This window comes from Papilio machaon, chromosome Z (assembly GCF_912999745.1).
Source record: "Papilio machaon chromosome Z, ilPapMach1.1, whole genome shotgun sequence".
In the NCBI taxonomy this organism is placed as follows: domain Eukaryota; kingdom Metazoa; phylum Arthropoda; class Insecta; order Lepidoptera; family Papilionidae; genus Papilio; species Papilio machaon.
Window position 1 is genome coordinate 1,705,675 of NC_060016.1, and position 27,758 is coordinate 1,733,432.

Below are 27,758 nucleotides of genomic sequence, written 5' to 3' on the forward strand. Positions count from 1 at the left end.
GTGGGTCTAATCCTCACCACCGGTACTAACCGCAACCGTGTCAGCGCTAAAATGGCAAAAATGAAACAGGCACAAAATACCACTTCTTTTAGCCTGTCCATGTAAAGAGGTCAGTTGCATAAAAATTGACGTAAAAGAAAGAAAATATTTAAAAAGTTGGATGACAATAAAAATTTCATTATTTAGTTTGTCATCGTATACATTTTAAATAAATAATGCTTTCCTTGCTTATGAAAAGTTATCATTATGCACCAAAACTTGGCCTTACAAGGATCATTAATAAAAAATGGTAAGATCTTTTTATATCAAATATACATAAATAACCATTTTAATAACTTAAGCTTTTTTATACAAAAGCCTAGAGTTATGAACTAAACCTTTAATAATGCATGAAAATTCGGATTAAAATAGTAACTACCATAATTTGATATGCAAACATACAATGCAAACAAACGAATCCTATTTCAAATTACGCTTTTAACAAAAATAAGTACAAATTCTCCCTCCATTAGCCACCCTTCTATGAGAACCGTTGATGAAATGAGAAATCCTATTTTGCTAGCATTTATTTATGATTTCAACATTCGCTCCTTTGTTCTTAGACAGACAACGAATAACAGAGATTGTATACAGGTTAAATGTTAATACCTTTTCACCGGTCATGCATAGAGTACTTTTAGAGTACTTCACATTCGTATATAACATTACAATTCCATAAAAAGTATTATAAAAACACTAGTTTCTAATTTATTTATTGTTCAATCAAACATACGCAACGCACACCAACCTAAAACACACGTATGCAAAAATATCGAATTGTAAAAAAAATAAAAGATTTCTTTTTTTAATTTTTTTTCTTGAAAGTCATAAATGATTGTTTTTTTTCTTTTCCTTTGTGACTAAATGTAAAATCAATTTAATGATAGGGGAAACTGATCTTGATGAAATTTGGCACAGATGTGTATAGGTAACATAGTCTGAAAGAACACACACTAAGTTTTATTTTTAATTCCGCGCGGACGTAGTCGCCTGTAAAAGCTATTATGAGATATATTTTACAAATTATGACAAATTAGAAAGTTTCGTCAGTCCTATAGCACTGCGTATTTCAAATATATTAAGCATTATTGCTATCTGTCACAGAATAGTTAAAAGCTCGTCATGTATCGGCGTGTTAACCGAAACTGTATCGTTAATACAACTTTTTTAGTATACCATCCCAACTGTTGATATTAATATTAAATGAATTTGATTGAATACATAGCGTGGCATAAATTATGAGGTTTGAAATAACCAATGAAAACAGATGCATAAATTTAATTGCATCATAAACAAAGATGAAATTGCGTATGTATCCCAGAATAATTGAGTGAGGTATGCACGAATGCACCGCGGGAATATTCGTGTGTAAGGCCCGTGAATGAACCCTCGATACCGCCCGATACGTATTTCCCGCGCCAATGCGAACGTACATTCAATACACGCTTCAGTTTTTGTTTATTATATACGAATATTATTTTGATATCTCTATGGATCTCGACATGGATTTAAAATGTCACATTATTGACAGTTTCAGAATTTTTACTAAACAATTTCACGAAAAGAATTGCCCGTAATTTTTATCTCAGATGATTTCCTTTGTCGTTTGATGTTCTTTGTCGCTCGCGACTGCGTCCGTGTGGGATAAAAAAACATAATAAGTAGCCTATGTGTTCTTACAAACTATGCTCTACATCTACATCTATGTCAAATTTCATCAAGATCCGTTGAGCCGTTCCGGAGATACCTTCAAACAAACATCCATCCATCCATCTATCCAAACATTCGCATTTATAATATCAGTAAGAGTAAGATTTTGACATGAAATTTTTGTTTGGATAATTTTATAGAAATCTAATTAATAACTCGTATTGCAATATCGTAATCAACAATCTCAAAACCTAAGAACATAACAAAACAGTGTTACAAAATCACCCTTTTATAACATATCTAAGATTTTTTTAACAATTGACTCGAAAGTAATATTGGTGATAATTTTTTTTATATTTCTGCGTAATTAAACTAACTCTGTCCTCCCTTAATCATACGATCCGTATCGACCGAGGATTGTGAATTAATAATCAATAGAAAATTGCATTTAAATAAAAATTCTCCATTATTTTTTTGTTTATTCCCTTTTATTATTTCCTCGTTGCACAAGTATGCAATACGACTCTTTGTCTTTGTTAAATTAATTAATAATGGACTCAGAGATGGGTGTTGAAAAAGCCTTTGTGACAGACATAAAGGAATGTAGATAGAATAGAATAGAATAAACATTTATTGCCACACAAAAGAAACTTATGAACTAATATTAAAACAAACAGATTAAAAACGTGACAAAAGGTGGCCAGCTCAGCTGATACAGGGACGACATCGGCCATCCCTGAGCTAGTTTTCAACAGGCCCCTTTGCTCTCACACCATTTGCACTTAGGTGGTAGGGTAACTAAACTTAATAACATAAAAAGAGAATACATTTTTATTAGTATATTTATAGTACATTTTTTTAAATTTTTAAACACTGTACTCGTATGTGCAAAGTAAATAACAATTTTAACTTTCAATAACAATAACATAATATGGAGAGTAAAAAAAATAATAAATAAATTAACAACAAAAAAGGTTAAGGTGCTTAAAGGATATAAATATTCTATATCTTCATCTCTATAAACATTAGTTCAACTTTACTAGTTAACTATAAAATAGTATCGTTCGTACTGGGGGATCCATCACACTGTTCCGGCGTGGTGCACGAAGATGTGTCGCCCTCAAGCCCGTGTGCGCCCGCGCTATCATCTTGACGGACCGACGTAGGTTTGCAACAGTTACTGCACAACCAGTTTTTAGGCACCGCACACTTCCCTAATGATACTCATTGTTTGTGGTATGCACATTTGCACTTGGCGCACACCGCTCCGCCTCCGCCGGAATGCGACATGAACTTTCCGCACCAGTTGCACTTACTCATTGTCCTTTAAACACAGTACCGAATATAGATTATACTCAGTTATTGCGGGTACTTAACATTTTTATGGTAATTTTTGGTGTTTAAAATGTCACATTCAATCACTTTTTGCACTAAAACTTTGATAATTTTACAAGACTTTATTTGTACATGCACAACAACTTTTTTCGAATCTTTTTAACTGTAATTGAGTGTTTGAAAATTTTTATTTCTTTGAAAAATGGAAAGATCATCTATAAGTTTTATAGCAAAACAATTTTTATTTTTTTATTTTTCGCAATAATTAAAAAGTTATATCAAAATCAAAATTAATTTTTGAATCCAGTACCGAAGACGCGCCGAGAACTCCCGAACAAATTCGAGCGCGTGTGACGTCATACTGTTAGTTTTTACTCGTATTAGTATACAGAGATAATAAGTACAGTGCTTTGAGCTTTGTTTTATTTCAATTACAATGTTTTTGTCAACTTGACAGCTGACGTATAATAGCTTTAAACGCAGCACTATTGGGTATGTTCCGATATGCACTGCGAGCACTGCTATCACTGTAGAAAAATTCGTTCCGTTATGGACTGCCAGTATACTGCCGCAGTACCCTAGGGAAATATATGACGTCATAAATCGTCGCCATATTCTACTGTGAGCACTGGCGTTTTCGAGGTAAGGTACTCGCAGTACCTTGATCACGTGATCAGTCAAAACCACTCGAGTGCCTAACGTCTTATAAACAAAGCTACAGTTTAATCAGAAAATTTTAAAGTTCTATAATTAGTTTGGATTAATAAATAAAACAATAAAACAATGGAAGAATTGCAAAAATTAACCTTATTAGACTGTGTTGATAATGAAAAACATATTCTTTTTTATGAAAAAGTACTTACTTTTATTATATTATAAATTCAATTTACAATTAATATTAATTAAAATATTTTTAATTTGACAGTACTCCAAAACAGTTTTTTTAATGTCCTAGAAAACTTGAATACACTCATTTGAATTTTGTGTAAAAAAATGCTGCTGACAGTATACGGGATTGCGTTCCGTTTTAAATCGTAACCAGTATAGCTGGCTATAAAGGGACGGCTTCACAGTATACTGAATTGACGTCACACAGTACAGTGGTCGCAGTGCATATCGGAACATACCCATTATGAATTTGCTAAACATTATGACGTCACAAGTATGGTGGCTGTCGTTCACATTCACGTAACTATATTTTAAATTTTATAATCGCTTGTAATTAATTGAAAATTTTTTTTTTCGTTTTTCACGTTACAAATCGATAAAATTAGTAATTAAGTTTTAAAATATATAAAAAAAAAAAATATTAATTTTTTTTCAAACTCCCAATTGCTACAAGAATATAACGATTTAATATTTTTTATTCACAAGAAACTCTAACTGTTGTTATCAGTTAGGGTTACCCTCAAACACTCCTTTATATTATATTAGGTTTTAATTTCATTCATTCGAAAAGCATGAAATGAAAAATACTCCTTAATTTTCCTTTAGTGATCAGTATTGCACGATGTTAATAACGTTACACGGAAATGGCAAATTAAATTTATACGTGAACCGAAAACTATTTCAAAGGACTTCAATTAAAAAATGAAACTTTATGAATTATCCTCGAATTTCGACCAGTTACTATTTGACACATTTTGTCGATTCTATAAGAGATAGTGATAATCGAATGTTACATTGTCTAGATAGGCTGTTGGTGTACTTATCTGAGTATATAAAATTAGGACCTTTAATAAACGAATTATTATTGATCCCAGAAATGAAGCTGAAATACAGCTAGCGCAAATTCCGTGTTTCGTACCTCTACATAAAGCTCCACACGTACCTTGCTTTACGTTTGATTTTCGGACGGTATTAAAATTGTATCTGTCGGATGCAATTTTCACATTATACTAGCGGACTGACAGGTTTCCACTGCAAACACATGTAGAAAAAATACTCACTCTCTTTGAAAATATAGGTATGGTAATTTCTGCTCTGGAAGCTCACGTTTATTATTGTACATTTTACTGTTCACTTCGTCGCGTCGGCGTTAATAAATTACTTTTAGGTTCAAAGTTTGCTTGCGTCAGACGAATTAATTATATTTAGTGATATTGTAACCTTTATTGTGAAACACTGCCGTGTCACTTGTATTGAAACATTTTTGACTCTGTTTTTATTTAATTTGTTCATTTAATCATTAATTGAGCGGCAAGAGGTGAAAATATAATTTATATCAGCTCCGAACAAAATTAAAACTGAAGGCAATATAAACGCTTTTATTTATATTTTACCATTTTATATTACCTTTATGAAAAACCTCGCAAAGCTTTTGTCCATTGAAAATAATTGAGGCGGGACACAAGTTCGACAAAAGAATGGCACCTCTTTGTCCGTTCGTCCAAACAAAAATATACACATGCAGCTAATTTGATGAAGGAAGCAGAAGTTAATGAATTAATGAAGTTGAAAAAAAGAATACTTAACTTTTTCTCTACTTCAAAGATGTTTTTAACTATATTATATTATACTAGCTGTCGCCCGCGACTCCGTCCGCGCGCAGTAAAAAAAAAAAAACAAAATGAAAAATAGATGTTGGCCGATTCTCAGACCTACTGAATATGCTCACAAAATTTCATGAGAATCGGTCAAGCCGTTTCGGAGGATTACGGGAACGAAAACTGTGACACGAGAATTTTATATATTAGACTAGCTGTCGCCCGCGACTCTGTCCGCGCGCAGTTAAAAAAAAAACAATGAAAAATAGATGTTGGCCGATTCTCAGACCTACTGAACATGCTCACAAAATTTCATGACAATCGGTCAAGCCGTTTCGGAGGAGTATGGCAACGAAAACTGTGACACGAGAATTTTATATATTAGATTATATATGTATTAATAAAAATTAGCAAAATCATGTTAAATATAAAGTTCATCAAAAATTTCGTTGGAAATGGATTTCCTCATTCTATTGGGTTTTGAAATCTCTTTGTAAAAGATCTTTGCTACGACAATGGTATTTGAAAAAAATCGTTCAAAGTGCACTGTAACGGTAGAATGCAATCAGTGATGTTCGAACCAGGCAAAGTGCGCAAAGGCCAACTCGATTAACTGGTCGTCACTTTTAACACTGCCATCCGGACCCACTTCCGTCAAACGATGTACATTTTTATCGAGACACTTCCCGCCCCGGCAATGTTACGCTCTGGCACCTCGACATCGATTTTTGTTTAACTAAAATATTTGCAGATTATTTGAAATTTACTAATATTTCGTCAACTATTAAATATGTACATTACCTTAATCGTCAGGTCGTAGTCAATACGTTTAGACGCGTTATTTTGACATAAATAAAAAAACAAAAAGAAATGTGTTTTAAAAAGTCAGTCAGTTCATTAAGTCAATTCACGAATGCTCTGTTTGGAAAATTACTGCTTTGTATTAACGTCACTTGTTGTAGCATGAATAATTTCACAGAATCTCTTCAACAAATCAAAGCTTACATTACTTAGTTCATTGCTCTTTCTTAGTAGAAGGAGACGTATAATGATCAGTACATTTGCTTATTGAGAATGGCATGTGGAAAACTTAATTATTCATTAAAATAATGTCGCCTTGCGCTTTGCGTGCTTCATGGAGTCCACACATTTTTGGTCTTCCAAATTGATTTAATAGCCTTTTTCAGATGTCAATTACCTACTTCTTTATCATGTCACCTTTAATGCAATCCCTACATCTGTTTTACGCCTATTGAGTTCATCACACTCCTCACATACAAAATAAAAATTGTTTCTTTTTCTAAAGTTCTTTGTTAAAATGAGTATGGAACTTCATATAGATTTATGAACCCTAAATAAAACGCGTATACTTCTGTAGCTAAGTTGAAATAAAAAAGCTTAAGTACTTGTTCCCTTTTTCAGTCTCTTCTATCAGACGACGCCGTGTCTGCAACTGGTAACATCCTTTGCATCGGCTCCTTGTGGCAAGAAGGGTGGCGGGGACGGGGGCGGTGGCAAGCATACTGTAACGTACAAACCATACACGCCTCCGCAGTACAAGCCGCACGATAAAAAGAATATGGATCTGAATAGACCTATGTCGCCTCATCTCACCATTTACGCGCCCACGCTGCCTGCTATGACCTCTATAGCCCAGCGTATCACTGGTAATAAGTTGTATTACATTTATATAAATAACTAGCTGTCGCCCGCGACTCCGTCCGCGCGCAGTTATAATTTTGTGAGCATATTCAGTAGGTCTGAGAATCGGCAAACATCTATATTTCATTTTTTTTTTACTGCGTGCGGTCGTAATCGCGGGTGACAGCTAGTTTTATGTATTAGATCTTACTTATTAATTCTTACCTAATATGTAAATGAGAATGTTTGGATGGATGTATGGATGTTTATCACGCAACTTCACAACCATTCTAGATATTTTTTTTTAATTAAATTTGGAACAGGATTAAATTATATATATGAAGGCTATTAATTAGGTTTTCTTTTTGTTTTTACGCGAACTCGTAGGCAACAGTTCATTTATTAAATCAATAAATCCTACTGAACGTACACCTATAACAGTGAGGAAAATACAAATTGAATGAAACCTTACTTTTCAAAATTGATCAAGCTTTTATGTTTCGATATTAATCAGGTTACAATAAAATCAATGTTATTACAGACATCGTATTATGTATTAAAAAATAATCCTTTCATCGGACGTTCAGCAGAGACATGTAGACAAAACAGTATGATTCTTTCATTAATTATGACTGAAATATCGTTCGTTCCATAATTAAAAGGGAGAAACCGTACAGCCAAGCAAAGATTTTGCTGTGATTTTTTACTTACGTTTCAATTGAAAATAAGCTGATAAAACTTTCCTTATTTACGTTTATTTGAGACGTCACGTCCAAAGACTTGCAAGATGAAGAACGCGTTCACAATTTCCGTTGAGTAGAATACTTCCGTCGCGCAAAATATCTTCAAGTTGTATTTACAGTTCATGTGATAAAATTTTAGGTGCATTAATTTTTTAGTAGAATAAGTACATAATAAATTTATAATAAAGGACTGATTAAATATGCTTACTAGCTGTCGCCCAAGATTCAGTCCGCGCGGAATTAAAAAAACTTAATAAATAGCCTATGTGTTCTTCCAGACTATGCTCTACATCTGTGCCAAATTTCATTGAGCCGTTCCGGAGATACCTTCAAACAAACATCCCTCCATCAATCCATCTAAAATTTTTTATATTCGCATTTATAATATTAGTAAGATGTAACTATTTGTATGACTATAATACTACATTTCAGTGGTTACATTTTTTAACTATAATAATAGATATGAAGTTTACTAATATTTATTTTAACCATTCCAAGCTTGTGCAAGACAATCCAATAGTTGATTGGCGGGAATAGAATCTTCAACCGCAATAAATAGCCAGTATACCTTTAAACATTAGGCTTTTGGCGGAGCTGGAAGACGGGTTTTTTGTATTTTTATATTTTAATAGGAGTATATAAAGCACTAGCAGTTGAACAAACTTCGTCTCCACGGGAATAAAAAAAAATAGGGAATATAACCTTTGTCGCGTAGGGATAGTGTAGCTTCACAACAGTGAAAAAAAAAAATTAAATCAGGCCAGTAGTTTCTAGGCCTACAATTTAAACAAACAAACAAATCTTTCCTCTGAATAATCTATCTATATCTATCTATATATATAAAAGAAAGTCGTGTTAGTTACACTATTTATAACTCAAAAACGGCTGAATCGATTTGACTGAAAATTGGTGGGCAGATAGCTTAGAACCAGGAAACGGACATAGGATAATTTTTATCCCGTCTTCTTTTTTTTATTCCGCGCGGACGGAGTCGCGGGTAAACGCTAGTATATCTATATATATAAAAGAAAGTCGTGTTAGTTACACTATTTATAACTCAAGATCGGCTGAATCGATTTGACTGAAAATTGGTGGGCAGGTAGCTTAGAACCAGGAAACGGACATAGGATAATCTTTACCCCGTTTTCTATTTTTTGTTCCGCGCGGACGGAGTCGCGGGTAAAAGCTAGTAATATATTAAAAGAAATTCGTGTTAGTTACACTATTTATAACTCAAGAACGGCTGAATCGATTTGACTGAAAATTAGTGGGCAGGTAGCTTAGAACCAGGAAACGGACATAGGATAATTTTTACCCCGTTTTCTATTTTTTATTCCGCGCGGACGGAGTCGCGGGTAAAAGCTAGTTAACTTTAATCATAATCTATATATATAAAAGAAAGTCGTGTTAGTTACACTATTTATAACTCAAGATCGGTCGAACTGATTTAGCTGAGAATTGATGGGGAGGTAGCTTAGAACTAGGAGACGGACATAGGAACTTTTTTTTATCTTGTGTGCATTTTTTGTTTATTCCGCGCGGACGAAGTCGCGGGTAAAAGCTAGTCTTATATATAAAATTCTCGTGTAACGGGGTTCGAACTTGAACTCCTCCGAAACGGCTTGACCGATTCTCATGAAATTTTGTGAGCATATTCAGTAGGTCTGAGAATCGGCCAACATCTATTTTTCATAAACCCCCCCCCCCCCCCATTTAGTATTTTTTTTAACTGCGCGCGGACGGAGTCGCGGGCGACAGCTAGTATTAGTATAGATTAGTATGAGAAATTCTATGCTTAATGAATCCGCATATAATCATTAAAACGATAAGATACAGCCAGTCTATTATTTTCTCTATTTGAAAGCACAAACTCAACGTCCAATATTAATTAATATTATTTTGAATCTCTCAGAATTCAACGTCTACTTTTATTAAATACTCTTTACGCTTCACTGCTTTAATCTGAGCTTATTAGCAAGACAGCATTTCCTGTAATATTCACCCTGAACAGTGCAATATCTCTGAGACAACGTTGTATTCCTAGTAATATCATATTTTCCTCCCTCGCTTTGAGCGAAATGGAAAATTATGTATCAAGCTACTGCGACTTTAACTGTCGCAACTTTGCTTGTAAAGTTGACATAAGTTTAGAGCTTTCGGGTCTTTTTTGTCTACCTCTTAGTAATTTTATGAAGTAAGCCCTTTGTATGAAAAACAATAACTAACAGGTGAAACAATGAAAATAACTAATTATATGAACTTATTAACGTGGTTTTCCATTCCTGTGATATTTTTACGAAAACATAACACCCCTATTATCATCTTTCGACAAACAGCGATAATATAGGTTTTGGTACAAGTCTTATACAGACTTAACCCACGGATAGATAATCAAATATACCTTGTAACGTATTACGCAATACATAATTGTACAATGAATAATTAGAAAATTATTTAAATTACCTTTTAAAAATCAATTAAAAACCTTTTATTTATCAATTTAAGTTTGTAATACCATTAATTTAGCTTTATCTCAATAAATAAGAAAACTACATTGAAATAAGTTCAAGTACTTTTAAGGTATCAAATGAACCAGTGAATATCCTTTCATTAAAGTGAGCATAGAGACAGACAAAGGTCAGACAGGTTAACGCCGGCGCCCTCTCAAGCCATGACAGCCGCCTATTCAACTGGGATCCGTCGCTTCGAGACTTCAATAAGCAGATAATTTTGACAAAATAACAAATTATATACGGATTCATATACCTTTATCAATAAAAATATTACTGAGGAAAAATTTTTTTGTTTGTTTGCATTGAATAGGCTCCGAAACTACTGAACCGATTTAAAAAATTCTTTTACTTCTAAGAAACTACACCATCCCCGGGTGACATAGACTCTAATCCTTACTAATATTATAAATGCGAAAGTAACTCTGTCTGTCTGTCTCGCTTTCACGCCAAAACTACTGAACCGATTTCAATGAAATTTTGTACAGAGATAATCTAGAGCCTGAGGATGGACATAGGCTACATTTTAACGCGAAAAAGGGGTTTAAATGGTTGAAAGTGGGGGTGAATGTTTGTATGGAATTATCGTCATTTTTACAGGTTGAAACTTATTTTTAAGGCTGCTAATTTGATATCAATAAAAATGAAATTACATTTTTGTAAAAATTTTACCCCCAAGGGTGCTAAATAAAATTTTGTTTAGCAATCTGTGAGGTTTAGGTGAATGTTTTGTTTAATATGTTTTACTGTTACCCTTACCAATATTTAGTGTAGAACCTGAGGAAGGACATAGGGCACATTTTAACGCGAAAAAGGGTTTGTAAGGGGTTGAAAGTGGGGGTGGAAAATTTAATGTAAGTGTCATCATTTTTACAGTTAGAATTTTGAAACTTATCTTTTAGGCTGCTGATTTGATATAAAATAAATTAACATTTGAAGTTTGTAAAAGTTTTAATATTTTTTGTTGTAATTTTTATAAGTTTAAGTAAAATACCACAACAACAAAATTCATGCCAGTAACCCAGATGGGTAGGCAGAGATCCAGAACCAGACATTTGGCGCGGTCCTGGCACACCTCTCTCTATGTTCTTCTACATTCATACATCAAATCATAGCACGTCGGTCGGTTAAGTAAATAATTAGCCTAAAAAAATTCTATCCGAAGACAGAATTTCACGCGGTCGAAGTCGCGGGCACAGCTAGTTATTACTAAATTTAATTTAAATTCCTTACGGATGAAGTCACACGCAACTGTTAGTTAAGAGTATAAGAATTATTTGGCTGTTGTTAAAGGTAAATTGATGTGTTTGTATAAAGTGAAGGTTAATTCATACGTTGATTAGAAGCGTAGGCAGGATCACTTATACACATGTATATATATACATTATACAATCACAAAAAACGTACGTCATTATAAAGATCCAGATATAATATGTACGTTAGTACTTTCTCGGATGTAGCGGAAATTAAATATAGTCGACTCTCGTTAATTCAAAACTTGAGGGAATTTAAAATATTACGAATTATCGAGTTTATGAAATGTCAAATGGTTCGAAATTTGTGAGATAATAAATAAAACTTCGAATTAAAGTGTTGATCAATTATTACTTATTAACTGCTATTCTATAATTGCTACCAACGAAAAAGTATCTGAATGATTTGTAAGAAGTGTGTGTTAAATTATCAAACTTATCATAACAAAAACAAAGGCTCGTGTAAGTTCGTTGGTACAAGTTTGAACTTGTCGCAAAATGTACTTATAGTCTTTCCACCTCTTTCTCTCTGCAACTTTGAATTGTCAAGTGTTGAGTTCGAATTAACGCATCGTTTTGTTATGTAGCGATGATTTTTTCGTTCGAATTACCAAGTGCATAAAAATGTATTGATTTAGTTCGTAATATAAAGAGATTTTGTAAGGAACTCGTGATATCTTTGAATTATAGAGAGGTTCGAATTACCGCAGGTTTGAATTAACGAGAGTCGACTGTATATGTAATTTAAATTAACAAAATTGGTATGTAATGTTTGAATACAAAGATAGGAGGGGACGCATAGGAAGGGCAAATATTCTCTATCTGTGCTTCACCTTCCTCCGTCGCTTCGTCATTATGGCGAATTCTGGGGGCCGCTTGCTCGTAAAAAAAAAAAAAAAACAAAGTATTGATGGATTGTGCGAAAGAGGGTACATATAACAAAGGAGTAAATTCAGATATGACAGCTAATACAGATATATGAAAACTAGTATAGTGTGTAATTTTTGTCAATAAAACATTTTTTTTGTCAATTCCTGGCGATTATTTATTTATTTGTGTATTCTATTGATTAATTATTTTTCAGGAGTGATTGTGCTATCGTACGCGATCTTGGTGGCATTTGGTTCATTATTTCTTCCCAATGGTATCGACTCTTACGTGTCTATGATACAGAGCCTGGACATGGGAACATTTACCATTATTCTACTCAAGATGATACTTGGTGCACCATTCGCATATCATTATTTCAACGGAATAAGGTATTGTGCATGGAATGCCGGCAAATGGCTCGCTATGAAAGATGTCTACGAAACAGCAAGAAAAAGCTTCATTCTTACTGCTGTATTTACTGTTTTATTTTCATTGTTTTAATTTAATTCGATGATTTTTAATAATCCATATTAGTATGTTTAACTCTATAAATTTCAAATAGTTTAACTTTGAATTTTAACTAAAATTATAATTTTTTAATTTATTATATAATTGCTATTTGTTTTATTGTAAAGTTTTAACTATATAAGTCTTTAATGCAGTATTTAACAAATTTAAACAGCATTTGTCATGTCATACATGGGCAGGCTAGGTGTGACTATTACACAGTTGAATTAGGGATACCTTATCTCTCCAAAAATATTAAGGCATTTTTAAACTTCTCTTCTTAGCATAGCGGGCTTCGCCGACATTTCTATCTGTCATAGCCAAAGACAGGCGCTCGCATCCTGTTTGTAAAGATCGTCGTGAGAAAAGCGCTGCAATTTCCAAGATGGCAGAGCAAAACTAATATAATTTACATTTTACAAATTCATGTTACAGTGCGTCTATTTAATGATGATTAATTTGAGAACTGACGCCTATGAAATATCTAATTAATTTTGTATGATGATTAATATTGCACTTAATGGACGGTTGTCATAGTGTCGGACCGAAAGTGAATGATGACCAACTATGAACTATCGAGCCTCGGTCTTGTATTTTGTACATTACTTTTTAAATTGAACAGTTATTTGGCTATGTATCGCAAAATTAACTTAAAAAAAAAATCATTAAATACACTTTCTTTTGTGTTTGCCAACACCTCAATTTTTGGTTTAATGTTTTTTAGCCGACTTCAAAAAGAACGAGGTTATCAATTCGACTGTTTTTTTTTATGTGTGTTACCGCGAAACTCCGCCCCTGGTGGTCCGATTTTGATAAAAAATATTTTAATCGAAAGGAAGTGCTTACAGATGGGTCCCATTTTTTTTTAGATAACTAGAAGACTAGTAGATTTTTTTATGTAGTTTTAAAGAATAAGGTAGGAATAGAAAGAAACAATTTTAGTTATTATTATTTAATAAAGAATCACGAAATTATCGATTGCAATTTCTATGAGAACCACCATCGAACATCGAAAAAATTCAGTATCGATTCTACTCAACCCATCTCTAGTGAACTGTAAAACTAATCAACCTTAAATAGACAAACTATAGGAGTGTACTCGCTATATCTATACAAATAGACGACTTGCGTCGACGCTTCGACGTTGTATATCCGGAGCCTTTAATGTCATCCCTCACATTCACTTGTGTCAATGCGGAGATAAATAAGCAAAAAAATCGTAATTCATATAAATCGACAGCTATAAAATATAACAGGGGAAGCCAAACTGGCATTTTAGGAATTACTCGAGGTGACTGTTAGATACGTAACGATACATACTATAAGGAATTTAACAACTTATACATGCACATCTGTAAAATTTTCTTATCGTTATTACTGATAAATAAATTATATCAAAGCTAAGTAATTTTATTTTAAAATTTGATAATTTTTACCTCTAAAGTAATAAATTTTAAGGTATTCCACGCAATAGAAACAATGCAACATTTTTGCTATATTCTTGTTTCCATAGAGCAGATTCCGCAAATCCGCTTGTATAACATAATTATTTTGCAACAATTATGCTCCCGTTTCTCTCATACACGGACAACACAGAGCATTTGCTAATTGATGGTATAAACTGATATATAGCTTTTGGTACAAGTCTACATGTGTAAACTATGGATATCAAATTCTAGCTCCGAAATGAGTAAGTGTACGTTAGGGTATGGTGCGGTTGGGCGAACGCCCGGGGCTTTTGATAGACTGCAAATCACGCAGTCTCACGGAACGTAACGCTGTAGAATTTTTTTCCAGGGCGCTAGTAGCGTTGAAACTGACACTGAAAGAATGTGATTTGCAGGCATTTTAGTTAAGTCGTGGTCTACAATCACCGAGATAAACTGCTGCATCGCGTTATTTTTAACCGAGACCGTGTTCATGAGATTCAAGTGTCCTTGCGATTTTATAAGTAACTAGTAGTTAATATCTAAAGGATCAGGGTATACGTGATATGAAAATAAGTGAAAATATTCCACTCGCGATAAAATCTCGTAACTGTAAACAAGCAAGGTGAACATGTATTGATTAATTTACAAACTGCGTAGTTCCGAGTGACCTTTGACATTTATTGTTCTCGAAGGTGGGCCAGCATCCCAGCACCGCGGCGGAAGGATGAGGCAGGTAGCCTCCAACAGCAGCTCCTCCCATACTATCGCTCCGCCCCTAAACCTTGCAGCCTTCACAACGTAATTGGAACAACGATAATGTTGCCACACGTTAACTCATTTCCAACTTTTCCGGGAAACAAAATTTATTAAATATAGCTACGATTTTTTTTATTATATCATTCGAATTATTACAAAATAATTAACAAGTAATAACATCAAAAACTAATTTCATTAATTATACGTTAAAATATTTATTGCCAATAATCCTTCCCCAAGTATATAAAGGAATCGTTAATTACGATCATTGCGCATTGAAAAAATCTTATAGAAATAAAGGTAAGAACTCAATTAGAAGGCATTGATTAGTCTTCCTTCGGGTATCGCGCCGAGTAGGCACTTACCAGGACACAACTCAATTAGTTACGAAGGAAGCGGAAGTCAAAAAACATCTTATTAACAAACTAGTCTGTAGCGACGTGTGTTGAAAATATCTAAAAATAAGTGCACTGAAATTTTAGTACTTAACATATAAAGGTAAGCCCGTTTTTTGTGGTATTTTAATTATTAATATTCTAAGTTTCTTTTGATGAAATTAATTAAAATGAAAACATAATTTACATGATAAAACTCTTAAGAAGCCGTTAAAAAATTTAAATGCACTACATCTAAAGGCATAAAAAAATTAAAAATCATTCGGATACCTACTTTGTCAAGCCGTACAAGTTTTAAATTTTTTTTTACAAGACACCATCTGAGTGTCCTCCATAACTTAACATAACTTCATAATTTAGCATGGTTTACCCTTGAAATCTCTTCTTGATATACATATCTGTATCTTTTGTTGACCCAATGTTCTTGTCAGAGGACGTGGGTCGCGAACGTCCTACGTTATACTAAATTGTAATTTGAGATTTGCCCGATATTACTAGTCATCATTTTACAATAAAGACATATTTACGCGTGACTTTTTTAATCTAATATTTATATTTTATATCATTGGTACATTAGCTAACGCCCGCACCTTCGTTCGCAAAAGTAATTGAATTAATAACTTATGCGATATTCCAAATCGTAGTCTACCGTTCTGCAGTTACATGCTAACAAACAAAACTTCTATCGAAACATTCGTATTCATAATATTAGTAAGATAAATTTATTACACTTTGAATAATTATTTAGGGATGATAATGAAATAGTTTTTGTATTTAGACATTTTTGAAGGCGTTTTAAATTAAAGTTTAATGTTAAAATTTCCTTAAAATTTTTCGGAAGTAAAGCTAAAAGTTTGGGAAACACAGTTATTAGCGGCCATTTTCGCTGCCATCGGACGCGCGCATGCTCTGTAACAATCTGGTATATCGAGGTCGTTTCGTACTAAGTCTAGAATTATTTTAACGGCCATAAAAGAAGCATCGAACGTTTCGCTCTTTCGAAGTGCAGTCGCGCCACAGCCAAGTAAGTATTTTTTTAATTATCAAATTCGATTTTAAGTTATGGAATTAAAGTTTGTGCATTAATTTTGTGCTTGTAATAAAACATTGTTTTAATTTACCTTAATGTCGGAAATAAATAATGTCGGAATAAAAAAATGAACGTTAATATTATTTTGAGTAAATGAAATTATTATTACGTAATATTAAATCGTTTTTAATAAATTGAATTATATTTTATAATATCGCAAAAGAAATTATTTATAAAATAAAACAATTTTGTACACATAAAAATATATTTTATTTTGCTTTATTTTTTAAACGCAATTTAAATAACTGACAGTTTAGTTATTGTTACAAATTATATTTGTTATCACTGAATTTAAAATATCTCAATACCTGTATAAGAGCGATGACAATATTGTTGTTATAAACGTGTTATGGCAATGGGAACTCACCGTTGGAATGTTGTCGTCTTATTATTTCACGGTTCGCGGTTCGAGGCCTAATTGTGTTTTCACTTAGTTTCAATTTCAGTTTAATTTTAATTTCGGATCGAATTCGTATAGTGTTTCTATTTAATGATGATTAGTTTGATAACTGACGTCTATTAAAATATCGAATTATTTGGGTGAGGAATAATGTGGTACTTAACTAAAGAGTGTCAGTATAGGACCGTACTCGCATAAAGAAACAACTATGAACTATAGAGAATCGGTCTTGTAATAAAATTAATCAAAATATAAGTGCTATAATTTAGGTGTTTTATTACTTTTAATATCTATTAAAGTTATTTGGCTATGTATTTGTAGGATTAACTAAAAAAACATAAGTTCAAGTTTTGGTTAAAAGTTTATTTAGTTTTGAGGAAGGAAATAGGAATAGAAAGAAACAATTTTATTTATATTGGAATTAAAAAACAATAAATGACAAAATTATGGATTTAAAGTTTTTCTGTGAACAACAATAGGAAATCGCAAAGATTCATAACCGATTTTACTCAACTCATCTCTAGTGAATTGTCAAAATAACTACATATAACCACAACCGACGCCTTCACGGTAGTTTAATCCGCGGTTGCGCATAATATTGGTTACACATTTTAACACTGTTTCAAATTATCATCATCATCATCAACCTGCCCTTATCCCTATGGAGGGTCGGCACAGTATGTACTACTCCTCCATACATCTCTATCAGCCGTCATATTTTATCTGAATTTACCCCCTTCTTACGCATATCCTCTTTCACACAATCCATTCATACTTTCTTTGGTCTCCCTCTACTTTTATAGCCATCCACATTCAATCTCATTACTTTTTTGTTTATATGATTATCATCCCTCCGCATAAGATGTCCAAACCACGCTAACCTTCTGCTCCTCAATTTCTCGATAACTGGCGCTACTTTCAAACTTCCTCTAATATACACATTCTTAACTTTATCTTTTCTTGTCACACCACACTTCAATCTTAGCATACGCATCTCAGCTACATGCAATCTTCTTTCATCCGAAACCTTGGTGGCCCAACATTCAGATCCGTACAATAAGACAGATCTTACGATTGACTTGTACATCTGTCCCTTAAGTTTGGGTGGCATTCTTGGATCACAAGTCACACCGGTGACCTGTTGCCATTTCATCCAACCTGCATTTATTCGGCTTTTCACATCCCGGTCAACACCACCGTCGTATTGGACGAGTGAGTGACTGTTTCAAATTATATTTAACTTTAACCTTAACCGCTCAACTTTGGGCGGTGATGGTTAACGCTAACGTTGAGGTATAATAGACAAACTATAAATCTTTTGGTGCGACCGACCGTATATCTAATATTTTTCTTAATAGATGTCGCTAGTGGTATTTGAAATTATGCTTCTTTATTCATCTAGAAATCTAAATACATAGTATTATTTGATGTAATGTTAGTCTAATAGTTCCGGTTCCGGTTGTCAAACGATCAAGCTGTGTTTTGAGATCCTCTCACAAAGTTGTTTAAATTATAAGATTATTGTGTTTCAAACAAAGTAAAGTGTATATCATTTTGTAAGTCTTCAACTGGCATTCATATTAAACTAAAAATCACTGCAATCAAGACAAGGATATCGATGAAAACTAAGAATGTAAATATCGTATTTGCTAACTATTATTCGCTGGAGGGTAATTACGAATCATTTGTTATTGAGTTGATAAATGACATTAAATAATATAAACAAACATCGATTTCGACGTTGACATATGTCAATCGCATCGTTTGAGTTGCCATAATAATTCGCCGAAAACATAGATTACATAAAAACGCGTTCCACCATATTGTACAAAATGGAAATGAACTTCGAAAAATTATTGCAATCAATTAAATATGAAATGTCAACCCAAATAAAAGAGCAAACAAGAGAAATAAATGAAAGCTTCTCAAGACAGATGGAAGAAAAATTACAACCCTTAATCGACGAAAACAAAAAGTTAAAAGAAGAATTGGTTTTATTAAAAGGAAAAATCGATTATTTGGAAACAGAAAAGAAGAAGAATAGTATTATAGTTTTTAGAGTGCCAGAGAACGAAACATGTAATGAAGAATTAATACAGAATTTTTTAAACGAAATACAGAAAATGGATATTGAGATAAATAAGCAATGGATAAACAAAATTCATAGGATTGGAGTTAAAGACAATGCAAAAGGGAAACCTAGGCCGATAATTGTATCATTAGTCAATGCATGGAAGAAACAAGAAATACTTAAGAATAAAAAGAAAATTAAATCCGAAATTTATATAACCGAAGATTTTCCCAAGGCAGTACTTGAAAAAAGGCGTGCTTTGCAGCCTCAGCTTGAAGAAGAGAAAAAGAAAGGCAATTTTTGTTTCATAAAATACGACAAGTTGGTTATACTGAAGAATAACAAAAATACCGAAAAACGAAAGCGTAAGCCCTCAACTCCAAAATCGAATACTACTGCAGATAATGAGCATGCAAATCTTCGAAAACTCTCAAAACTAAACGCCTTTGATGTGCTTAGGGCAAGATCTAATTCCTTTCCACAATCGTTACAAAATATTAATTAGCAATCAAGAACTGGCAACTGGACATACCGTGATCGTATGCAAGAAACACAATTAGCGGAACATATGATAAACATTCTCCCAAGCCGGGTGGTCGCCGTGGGAGAAAAAGACCAAAACCCTCTAAAGGGCGAACCTAAATCTCACAACTTAATATATATAGCTACATTAAATGTTAGGTCCTTAAAATCTCCAGATAAATTATTAGAATTAGCATTTAACAACGGCATAGAAGATTAGGAGAAGGTATAGAAGAGCATAAAAACTGTATATTTTGTTATAAAGGAGAAAAATGTGCTGTGTTTGGAGTTGGCTTTCTAATAAAATAAAAATATATGAAAAAACACGACCAAATATAGAAGAATTGGAGTTTCCGATAGGATCGCTAAACTAAATATTAACTTCACAAACTTCTACAAACAAGCCAGGGACAGAGAGAAGTGGAAATCTTTAGAGGAGGCCTTTGTCCAAGGACAAGCTGTAGATTAAAGATAACAGTCGCCGGTTTAAATGTATTTTTTTGCTATTTAACAATGTTAATAACTATATAAAAAAAAAGAAAATAAAAACTTTATAAAGAAAATCTTCACCAATAAAGGCTTTATTATTATTATATATTACTCTAATAATTATAATGACATTCGATTCTTTCATTAATTAAATCATGTCTAAGGTATATTTATAACTCATAAACTTTCTTAAGATTATCATTTTATTTTGTAAACTGGTTTATATGTATCGGATACATTACAGTGTAATAGATTGTCAGTATTAAAAAAAGCTTAACAGACATAATTTGGATATCTCCCTTTCTGTGCGTATCCTACATGTCGATTAAATGTAAGCAACGTATCTGTCATCGCGGATGTATATGTGCAGCAGTCTCTTCGCCATTTCGGCGAATTCATGTGGGCGCTTGCTTGTTAGCCACCTTGTAATGTATGTTAAAATTTTTGTCACCTTTACAATTCAATTAATTAAATTACAATCCATTTACAAACTTTCACTCGAACTAAAACTTGTTTGAACAACTGTCTCCCTCCATCATCTTAAACAAATTAATTTGTATGTTGTTTAGTTAAATCTTTCTAGACGAAAAAAGATTCTTCTTGAGTTAGTTGATAAGCATTTAAAGCCCAAAACTTACTTTAACTTAAAAATAAGATTTGTACAGCTACTAAAAGGCCTTGATTCTAATCCATTAAATTAATCCCAATTATTTCATTATAAATGTAAAGAGATTTTACATTTTACAGTTTTAAAAATCAACTATCAAAAGTATTATCATTCTAGTAACAATTTTCAACACAAGCACTACTTTGTTCCAAACTACAACAAACTAAAATGTTCCAAAAAAAATTTGTGTTTTGTGGTGTTAAAAAAAAGAGAGAGTGCCCCCTTCTAATTACAAACATGGTTTAGTCACCTGCGGATATGATTCTACTGTACGGCGAATAAAATCGTAGGTTATTATATACAGCACGTCCATTACAACGCAAATGGATTTGATAGACACAATGCATGATATGCAATTACGGCCATACCCCTTTAAATCCGATTTAAGCCTTACAGATAAAATAACAAAGGTTCGGATACAAAGCTTTCATAAAAATGTTTTTTTTTAATCTGTCTGAGTATGAAGGAATAAACATAGAAACATTAGTATTTAATTACTGTAAGAAAAAATAATATTGGCTTACCTCTCAAGTAGAATTAGCGTCTTCCTTTCTCCGTCAAAAAGAAATAAGTTTAAATACAATGTTAGGACAAGGCACCGCCGTGAACACAATACACTTGCACGCACTATAATATTGGTACACATACGCACTATATTTCAATAGGCACATACTCACGAAATTTATTTCACTATAACACGTTTAATCTATAAACACATTCACCAACCGTCCTTTGTATATTATTATTGTAATATCTACATTAAAAAATAATAATATATTCTCCTTTAAAGAAAATGGATTATAAATTCTATAGACTATTGTTAAATGAGTGATTTTTAACTTTTAATTAACATTACTTTAATTAATCAATTACTCAATCATGATAAATGATCCAATTTGTTCACGTATTGTTTATTTAGACTTGTAGCCGCTACGAAAGATCGTAAGCGAAGCGTAGCACTTTAAAAATTAAAAAGCGAAAATATACGCAAAATTTAATTCTAATTAAATTCTGTTTTGCACTGTAGGCCTAGCTGCTACAATTCGGTTTGAGAAAGATATTGATAAGTAATTAGGCGTCTACCACTTGATAAAATTATAAATTTCGTAGGTGGTCAATGATTGGAGATGATACCTCATCATTAAAAATCAGACTAGGTTTGAGAGTCTTGTTATTTCACTGCAGTGACGTTTTTCCTCATATTCAGATTTCTTTTAATTTATTTTACTCCTACAAAAGAAATTTATTTAAATATTTCGCAATTTAAATTACTGCTCTCTAGTGGCAAAACTCGACATCACGAGTATACGTGACTTCTAGAGCACGGCGAAAATGAACGAAATTCAAATACTGACCACAAGGTTGGAAACTTAAATGAGTTGGCAAACTACCGATAGTTTACTACGGAAAGACGTAGACAATCACAACTTTATGAAGTTAATACAAGTATACTAAAACTTGAATTTACACTGTCAAAATACTGGCATAAAAACATATTATCATCTTTTTCAGTCTATTGAACAACAAGATATTTAATGGATACCAACAATAAGCTTCTTACAAGTATAACTAGAGTATTTGTTACTGTCCACAAAAAGGGTTAAAAATTATGTAAACTTTGTGACGGGAGAAAATAATATCACTATAGTAAGCTGCAGTAGTTATGCAACTGTAAAAGATTTGACGGCAATAAGAAAATAACAATTTAAAATTCTTAGGTAGTACATAATTACTAAACAGTTAAATTAGTACAAATCATATGATATAATATGGCGATCGCGGATTACGGTAACTATTTCAAATTATATTAACTTATTCTCCACTTTAAATATAATTAATAATTATTTTTTTTATTTTAATAGATGGCACTGTCACAAAAGATTTATGATGATACACTATATTTAAATACATATATAGATATAGTTTCGTAATCACGGATTTGCAACATGACCCAAGTGCTAACCATGTCACATTTGAAAAGACTGAACGAAACTCGGTCAGCCAAATACCTAATGACCTCATGACGTTAGTGTTCCAATTTTAAAAACTGCGACTAAATAAATTATTGCTAAAAATCTAACTTTAGAAGACTGTAATATAACCGTTTCTCCTAATCATAGTGGTTTATGTAACAATAAAATCAAGTAAATAGAATTTTCAATTTTAAGTTTGCCACTTTTTTCGTATATTGAGTTTTGGCATAATAGATGGCGTTGCTATGTAGACATGTGCAGGTGTAGGATAACAGTACATTCACCTTTTACTACGATTCTTACTACGGATTAACATTATTAATATCATAAAAAAAATATTGGTTCATAAACAAACCTTTATCGGATTTCTAAATTATGGCGTTAAACTTTGTAAAAAGTATTGGAAATAAGTCAGATAACGTTAAAATTTCCATTTAATTTGTTGTTATATATTTTTCTTTAGTTAACAATGGTATTTGTTAACAAACAGCATGAGTTTTGTAAAGACTTTTCGTTATAAGTCTATTGTTTATGTTGCAGTTTCGAAATTGTAAACCTCTTTTATAACTAGTTCTGACTGAAAAATGTATTGTTTTTCATTTTTTATGAAAGAACACGTATGGGTTTAATTATTTGTTGAGTTAAAACAGAGTTACAAGTTAAATATTCGTATTATAAACTATAGTTTACGTAAACACAGCGAAAAGGTTAGAATGCGGTAAACGCAAATCGATTCGTTTTTAGGTTAGAGTTTAAAACTTTAGTTTGCTCACCTCACAAATAAAATATAGCACCGTTGTTAAGTTCCCATGGCACTAGATTAATTTCTCACTTGTTAAGGCACAATCTTACTAAGTTAATATATGTCACAAATTTTGTAACGGACGGTTGGCGGCGCGTGTTCGAAGGGTCGTGCGTTGAGCTAGTGTTGGGATCCTGCACAAACTGGCACTGGTACACCGGTACTACGGCAACGGTATTGTTATGCAAGCCGTATTAAAACTTTACTATTGGGAGAACGGGAAAGTTTACTAAAAATACATTAAGATTCGAATCATTTCTGTATCTTCGTTCATCACAGATACTGAATTTCTTTAGGGGAATAAATGTACAGTACACTTATTGGTATTTTGTTTATTTTTAACTTAAATGTTAGCTTGTCATCTTGTCTTTGCCTGAAATTTTAAAAATAAATTATAAACTCCGAGTGTTATCGGTAGAAATAAGCTAATACAAACACATTTCAACACAAGGGCACTTTTTATTTCAGTGTAAAAAATGGCACTTAGTTTCTTTTTCATTACTTGTGCGATACCATTAAAAATCCATACTAAGCACTGCACTTAGTATGAAAATAAGAATGACTTGTTATAAATTGTCTAAACTCAGTACCAAAAAATAAATTCATTAATACTTTATTCTACTTTAGTATTTTTCACACTATACTACAGCATGTAAAGAACACTACTAGTGAAGAGCCAAAAAGATTTTATTCGCACACTAGATCTGAGTGGCACAGTTTGAGAACGTTACATTTGCTCCCTGTCACTAAAAAACTGCAGTTTATGGCGCATGCGCGTGCGATTCGGCCTCGCCCTCTGACTTAAAAACTGAATGGGTGACGTCACAATCACGAGGAAGCCACCCCAAGTATAGTATTTGTAAAATGAGGGGTTGATTTAATGCGGATCTCTCGAATGTCTGACTTATTATTATTTCGAGTCGTCTCGTAAGATTATTTCGTATATTTGATGACAGAGATACATTTAGAGAGGTTTAAAAAATCTAATTAGTACGTTGCATAAAGTTATGTCAAGTTCACTTTATAAGAGTTCTCGAAATGTGGGTCACGTTGGATTGGATTATGTAAGGTTTGTTTAAGTTGCTACAATACAATTAGGTAACCCAAAATGTTCGTTGTGTCATTTTTGAGAACTTAAGTGCTGTACGAAATCAAGAAATTGATTAACAAAATCGAGTACAGAGGCACTAATATGAAATTTTATAACACTTAAGAGTAGGTAAATGCTAAGTGTCTTCAAAAGGGTATAAAAAAGTCTTAGAACAAATGAATGCGTAGAAGCTATCTGTAGCCGCGAGTTTTCACTGCCTCAACATATACAAAAACATTTGTTATCCCTCTTCCATCCTTTTAAAAGTTACAGAGATAACAATATGTTTTTGTACGGATGTTTCAGTAGTGGAAATACATGTGACGACTTTAATAATAGAAAAGCGTTCCTTTGAAAAATGCTTCTACTCGAAAATCAAATTGTGCAAAGCTACTTACGAACTAGTCCATTTTAAAAGACATTCTCGTTTCGTCTACAAAGTAAAAGCATTGTAAAAAAATATGCTAAAACTAAATGGAAGCAAAATTAAAAAAAAACATCTTAAATTTAAAAAACAAAACTTTGTTGAATATACAAATTGATAACAACACTAGCTACTGTAGAAACCTTAGAAATTGTTTTCTAATAATGTTGTAAATAGCTTCCAATATATACTCGTAAATATATAGAGGACTAAAGCCTACTTCAGACACTTTTTCGCCTAATCAACATCTTAACAGCTATTAAGAGTCAATAGCGCATGTCAACAAGACTAGTATAAATTAACGTAATTTTTGACAATTAACTTTGTCGATAGATGTTCTAAAATTATCATAATAATGACTTGAAATCCATTATTTGGATATAATACACACGTAGATAACACCGATTAATCATTCCTAGATGTGGCTTGTATATGACAAATAAAATACATATATATATAGCTACTACCGCTATACTAGCTGTCGCCCACGACTCCGTCCCCGCGGGATTAAAAACAACTTAATGTAGTAGCCTATGTGTTCTTCCAGGCTATGTTCTACATCTGTGCCAAATTTCATCAAAATCCATTGATCCGTTACGGAGACACCTTCAAACAAACATCCATCCATCCATCCATGCATCCATCCATCCATACATTCATCCATCCATCCATATTATTAAGTTTAAGACAGTGTAGGAGCGGCGCAATTTAGTGGACTGCAGTCATTCGAACGCATCAAGCCAACTATGTCAATTACTAGGCCATCGGGTCAGGGGTACCTTTTGTCCCTCATCTCCATCTAACCTATTTTTTAATCTTTCACAGTAAAAAATACACAAAACTTTTGAATAGATTAAATTAAAATAAATAAAAAACAGTCATTTTTTATCTCGGTTTTGTCAAGACAGGGATGACGATATATTTTGTATTTGCGATTTTTGGTCTCAGGAACCAACGGTAAATCATGCAGATTGTAGACAAAGTGGCTATACGCAATTATGTAATTAATAAACCATAGAGTAAGCATAACGTAAACATTGTTATGAATTTACATTGTTCGATGCTTGCAAATCAATTAACATAATCCGCTCTTGTGCTAAGCCAATAAGACATTAGTGCAACTTGTACACTCCGATGATTTGGTACACAATCTTAGTGATTGATTAATTAATTTGGTAATTCACAGCGCTGCTACCGTTGGCAATAAGATAAGGCTAACATGTACTTAATCATTGTACTTAAAGGCTAAAGCGGATACAATCTAATTAGAATCAGTATTAGGTCGTCGAACAATTGGTACTATTTAAATACTTGCTAGTAGTATGTTACTAGTAATCATTGCGGCTCTAACTTTTAGGCTGCATTCTTTTTATGTGACTGATAAAGAGAGTTTTGTTTTCCTCATGTATGTAAATTTGTTTTTATGTATTTGGTTATGTATTTAAATACCATCGTAATCACCTTGAGCCTAAACGACTGAACCGATTTTGAACAGTGAGTCAGCCATCTTCCCGGAATGTAATAACATCGGGACAAAACACATATGTATGGTGGACGTGAGAGATGAGATTCTAAAATAAATGTGAAAAGAACGAGTTCAAATCTCACTAGTCATAACATTTTTTTTATTGCTTAATCTTTTTTTCAATAATTCTTAGTAACATTCTAAAATAACAAAGTGCTATGTATAAGATTACAGTTAATGTAGTTTAAATTTTAAAAAAATCTTGGTTTTAAAAAGCAGACAATAGATGGCGCTATTTCACCTATGAATTAAAGACTCAGTCAGTCGGGTCTTTTCTTTTTTTTATTTACATTAAGTTATTACAGAACGATAAACTCCTGTCGTTTTTATAGTAGAATGGAGTAGATGCGTGCTACTTTACCTACTTAAATGTAGCCTATATTCAATAAGAAAAGAAAAGGCGTATAAATAATATATATATATATATATATATATATATATATATATATATATATATATATATATATACTTAGAAGGAGTATATGCAGCATAGTATTTGAGCACAGAAGGAAACGATTGTGGAATTTGTTACAAAAATTTCAAAAAATGAACTAAGTTAGTAAACAAAAACTGCATAATAATAAAAAAATATAGACAGCAACAACAACATATCAAATAATACCGTCAAAACATCGAATCAAAAACATTGAATCAGACGAAATACCTGTCCGTAACATGCCTAGACTCAGTTAGGGTTCACCCTGAACACCCCAGGTATTGCGCGCAATAATACAGACATCAAAGGGTGCCGTAGTGAACTCGTTGTAGATATGTCGACACCCCCGGGGGTTCGATTTTCAATCCGCTTTAATTTGTCTGCCTCGAACATTTCATCCAACATCCAAAACGGGAACGTTCATTAATTGTACACTTTTATTAAAAGCTGATCTCATATAAGTTTGCATTGTCCATAACACTATAAACATATCGAGGGGTGAAAGGCTATTTGTTTTAAGCGACATTTTTTGCGATATTGAATCAGGGAATTTTTCTGATTCTGAATATCTATATATATAAAAGAAAGTCGTGTTAGTTACACTATTTATAACTCATGAACGGCTGAATCGATTTGACTGAAAATTGGTGGGCA

At 32.7% G+C, this 27,758-nt stretch overlaps 1 protein-coding gene across 1 annotated transcript in view; it reads left to right on the top strand.

Moving 5' to 3' along the window:
- Window positions 1-215: 215 nt before the first annotated feature.
- LOC106715871 (succinate dehydrogenase cytochrome b560 subunit, mitochondrial) overlaps window positions 216-27,758 on the top strand; it is a 30,793-nt gene continuing 3,250 nt past the window's right edge. The window contains exons 1-3 of the mRNA XM_014509229.2: window positions 216-289; window positions 6,933-7,177; window positions 12,742-13,021. Of these exons, the coding sequence (XP_014364715.2) occupies window positions 216-289; window positions 6,933-7,177; window positions 12,742-13,021 (599 nt within the window). The remainder of the gene's footprint in view (window positions 290-6,932; window positions 7,178-12,741; window positions 13,022-27,758) is intronic.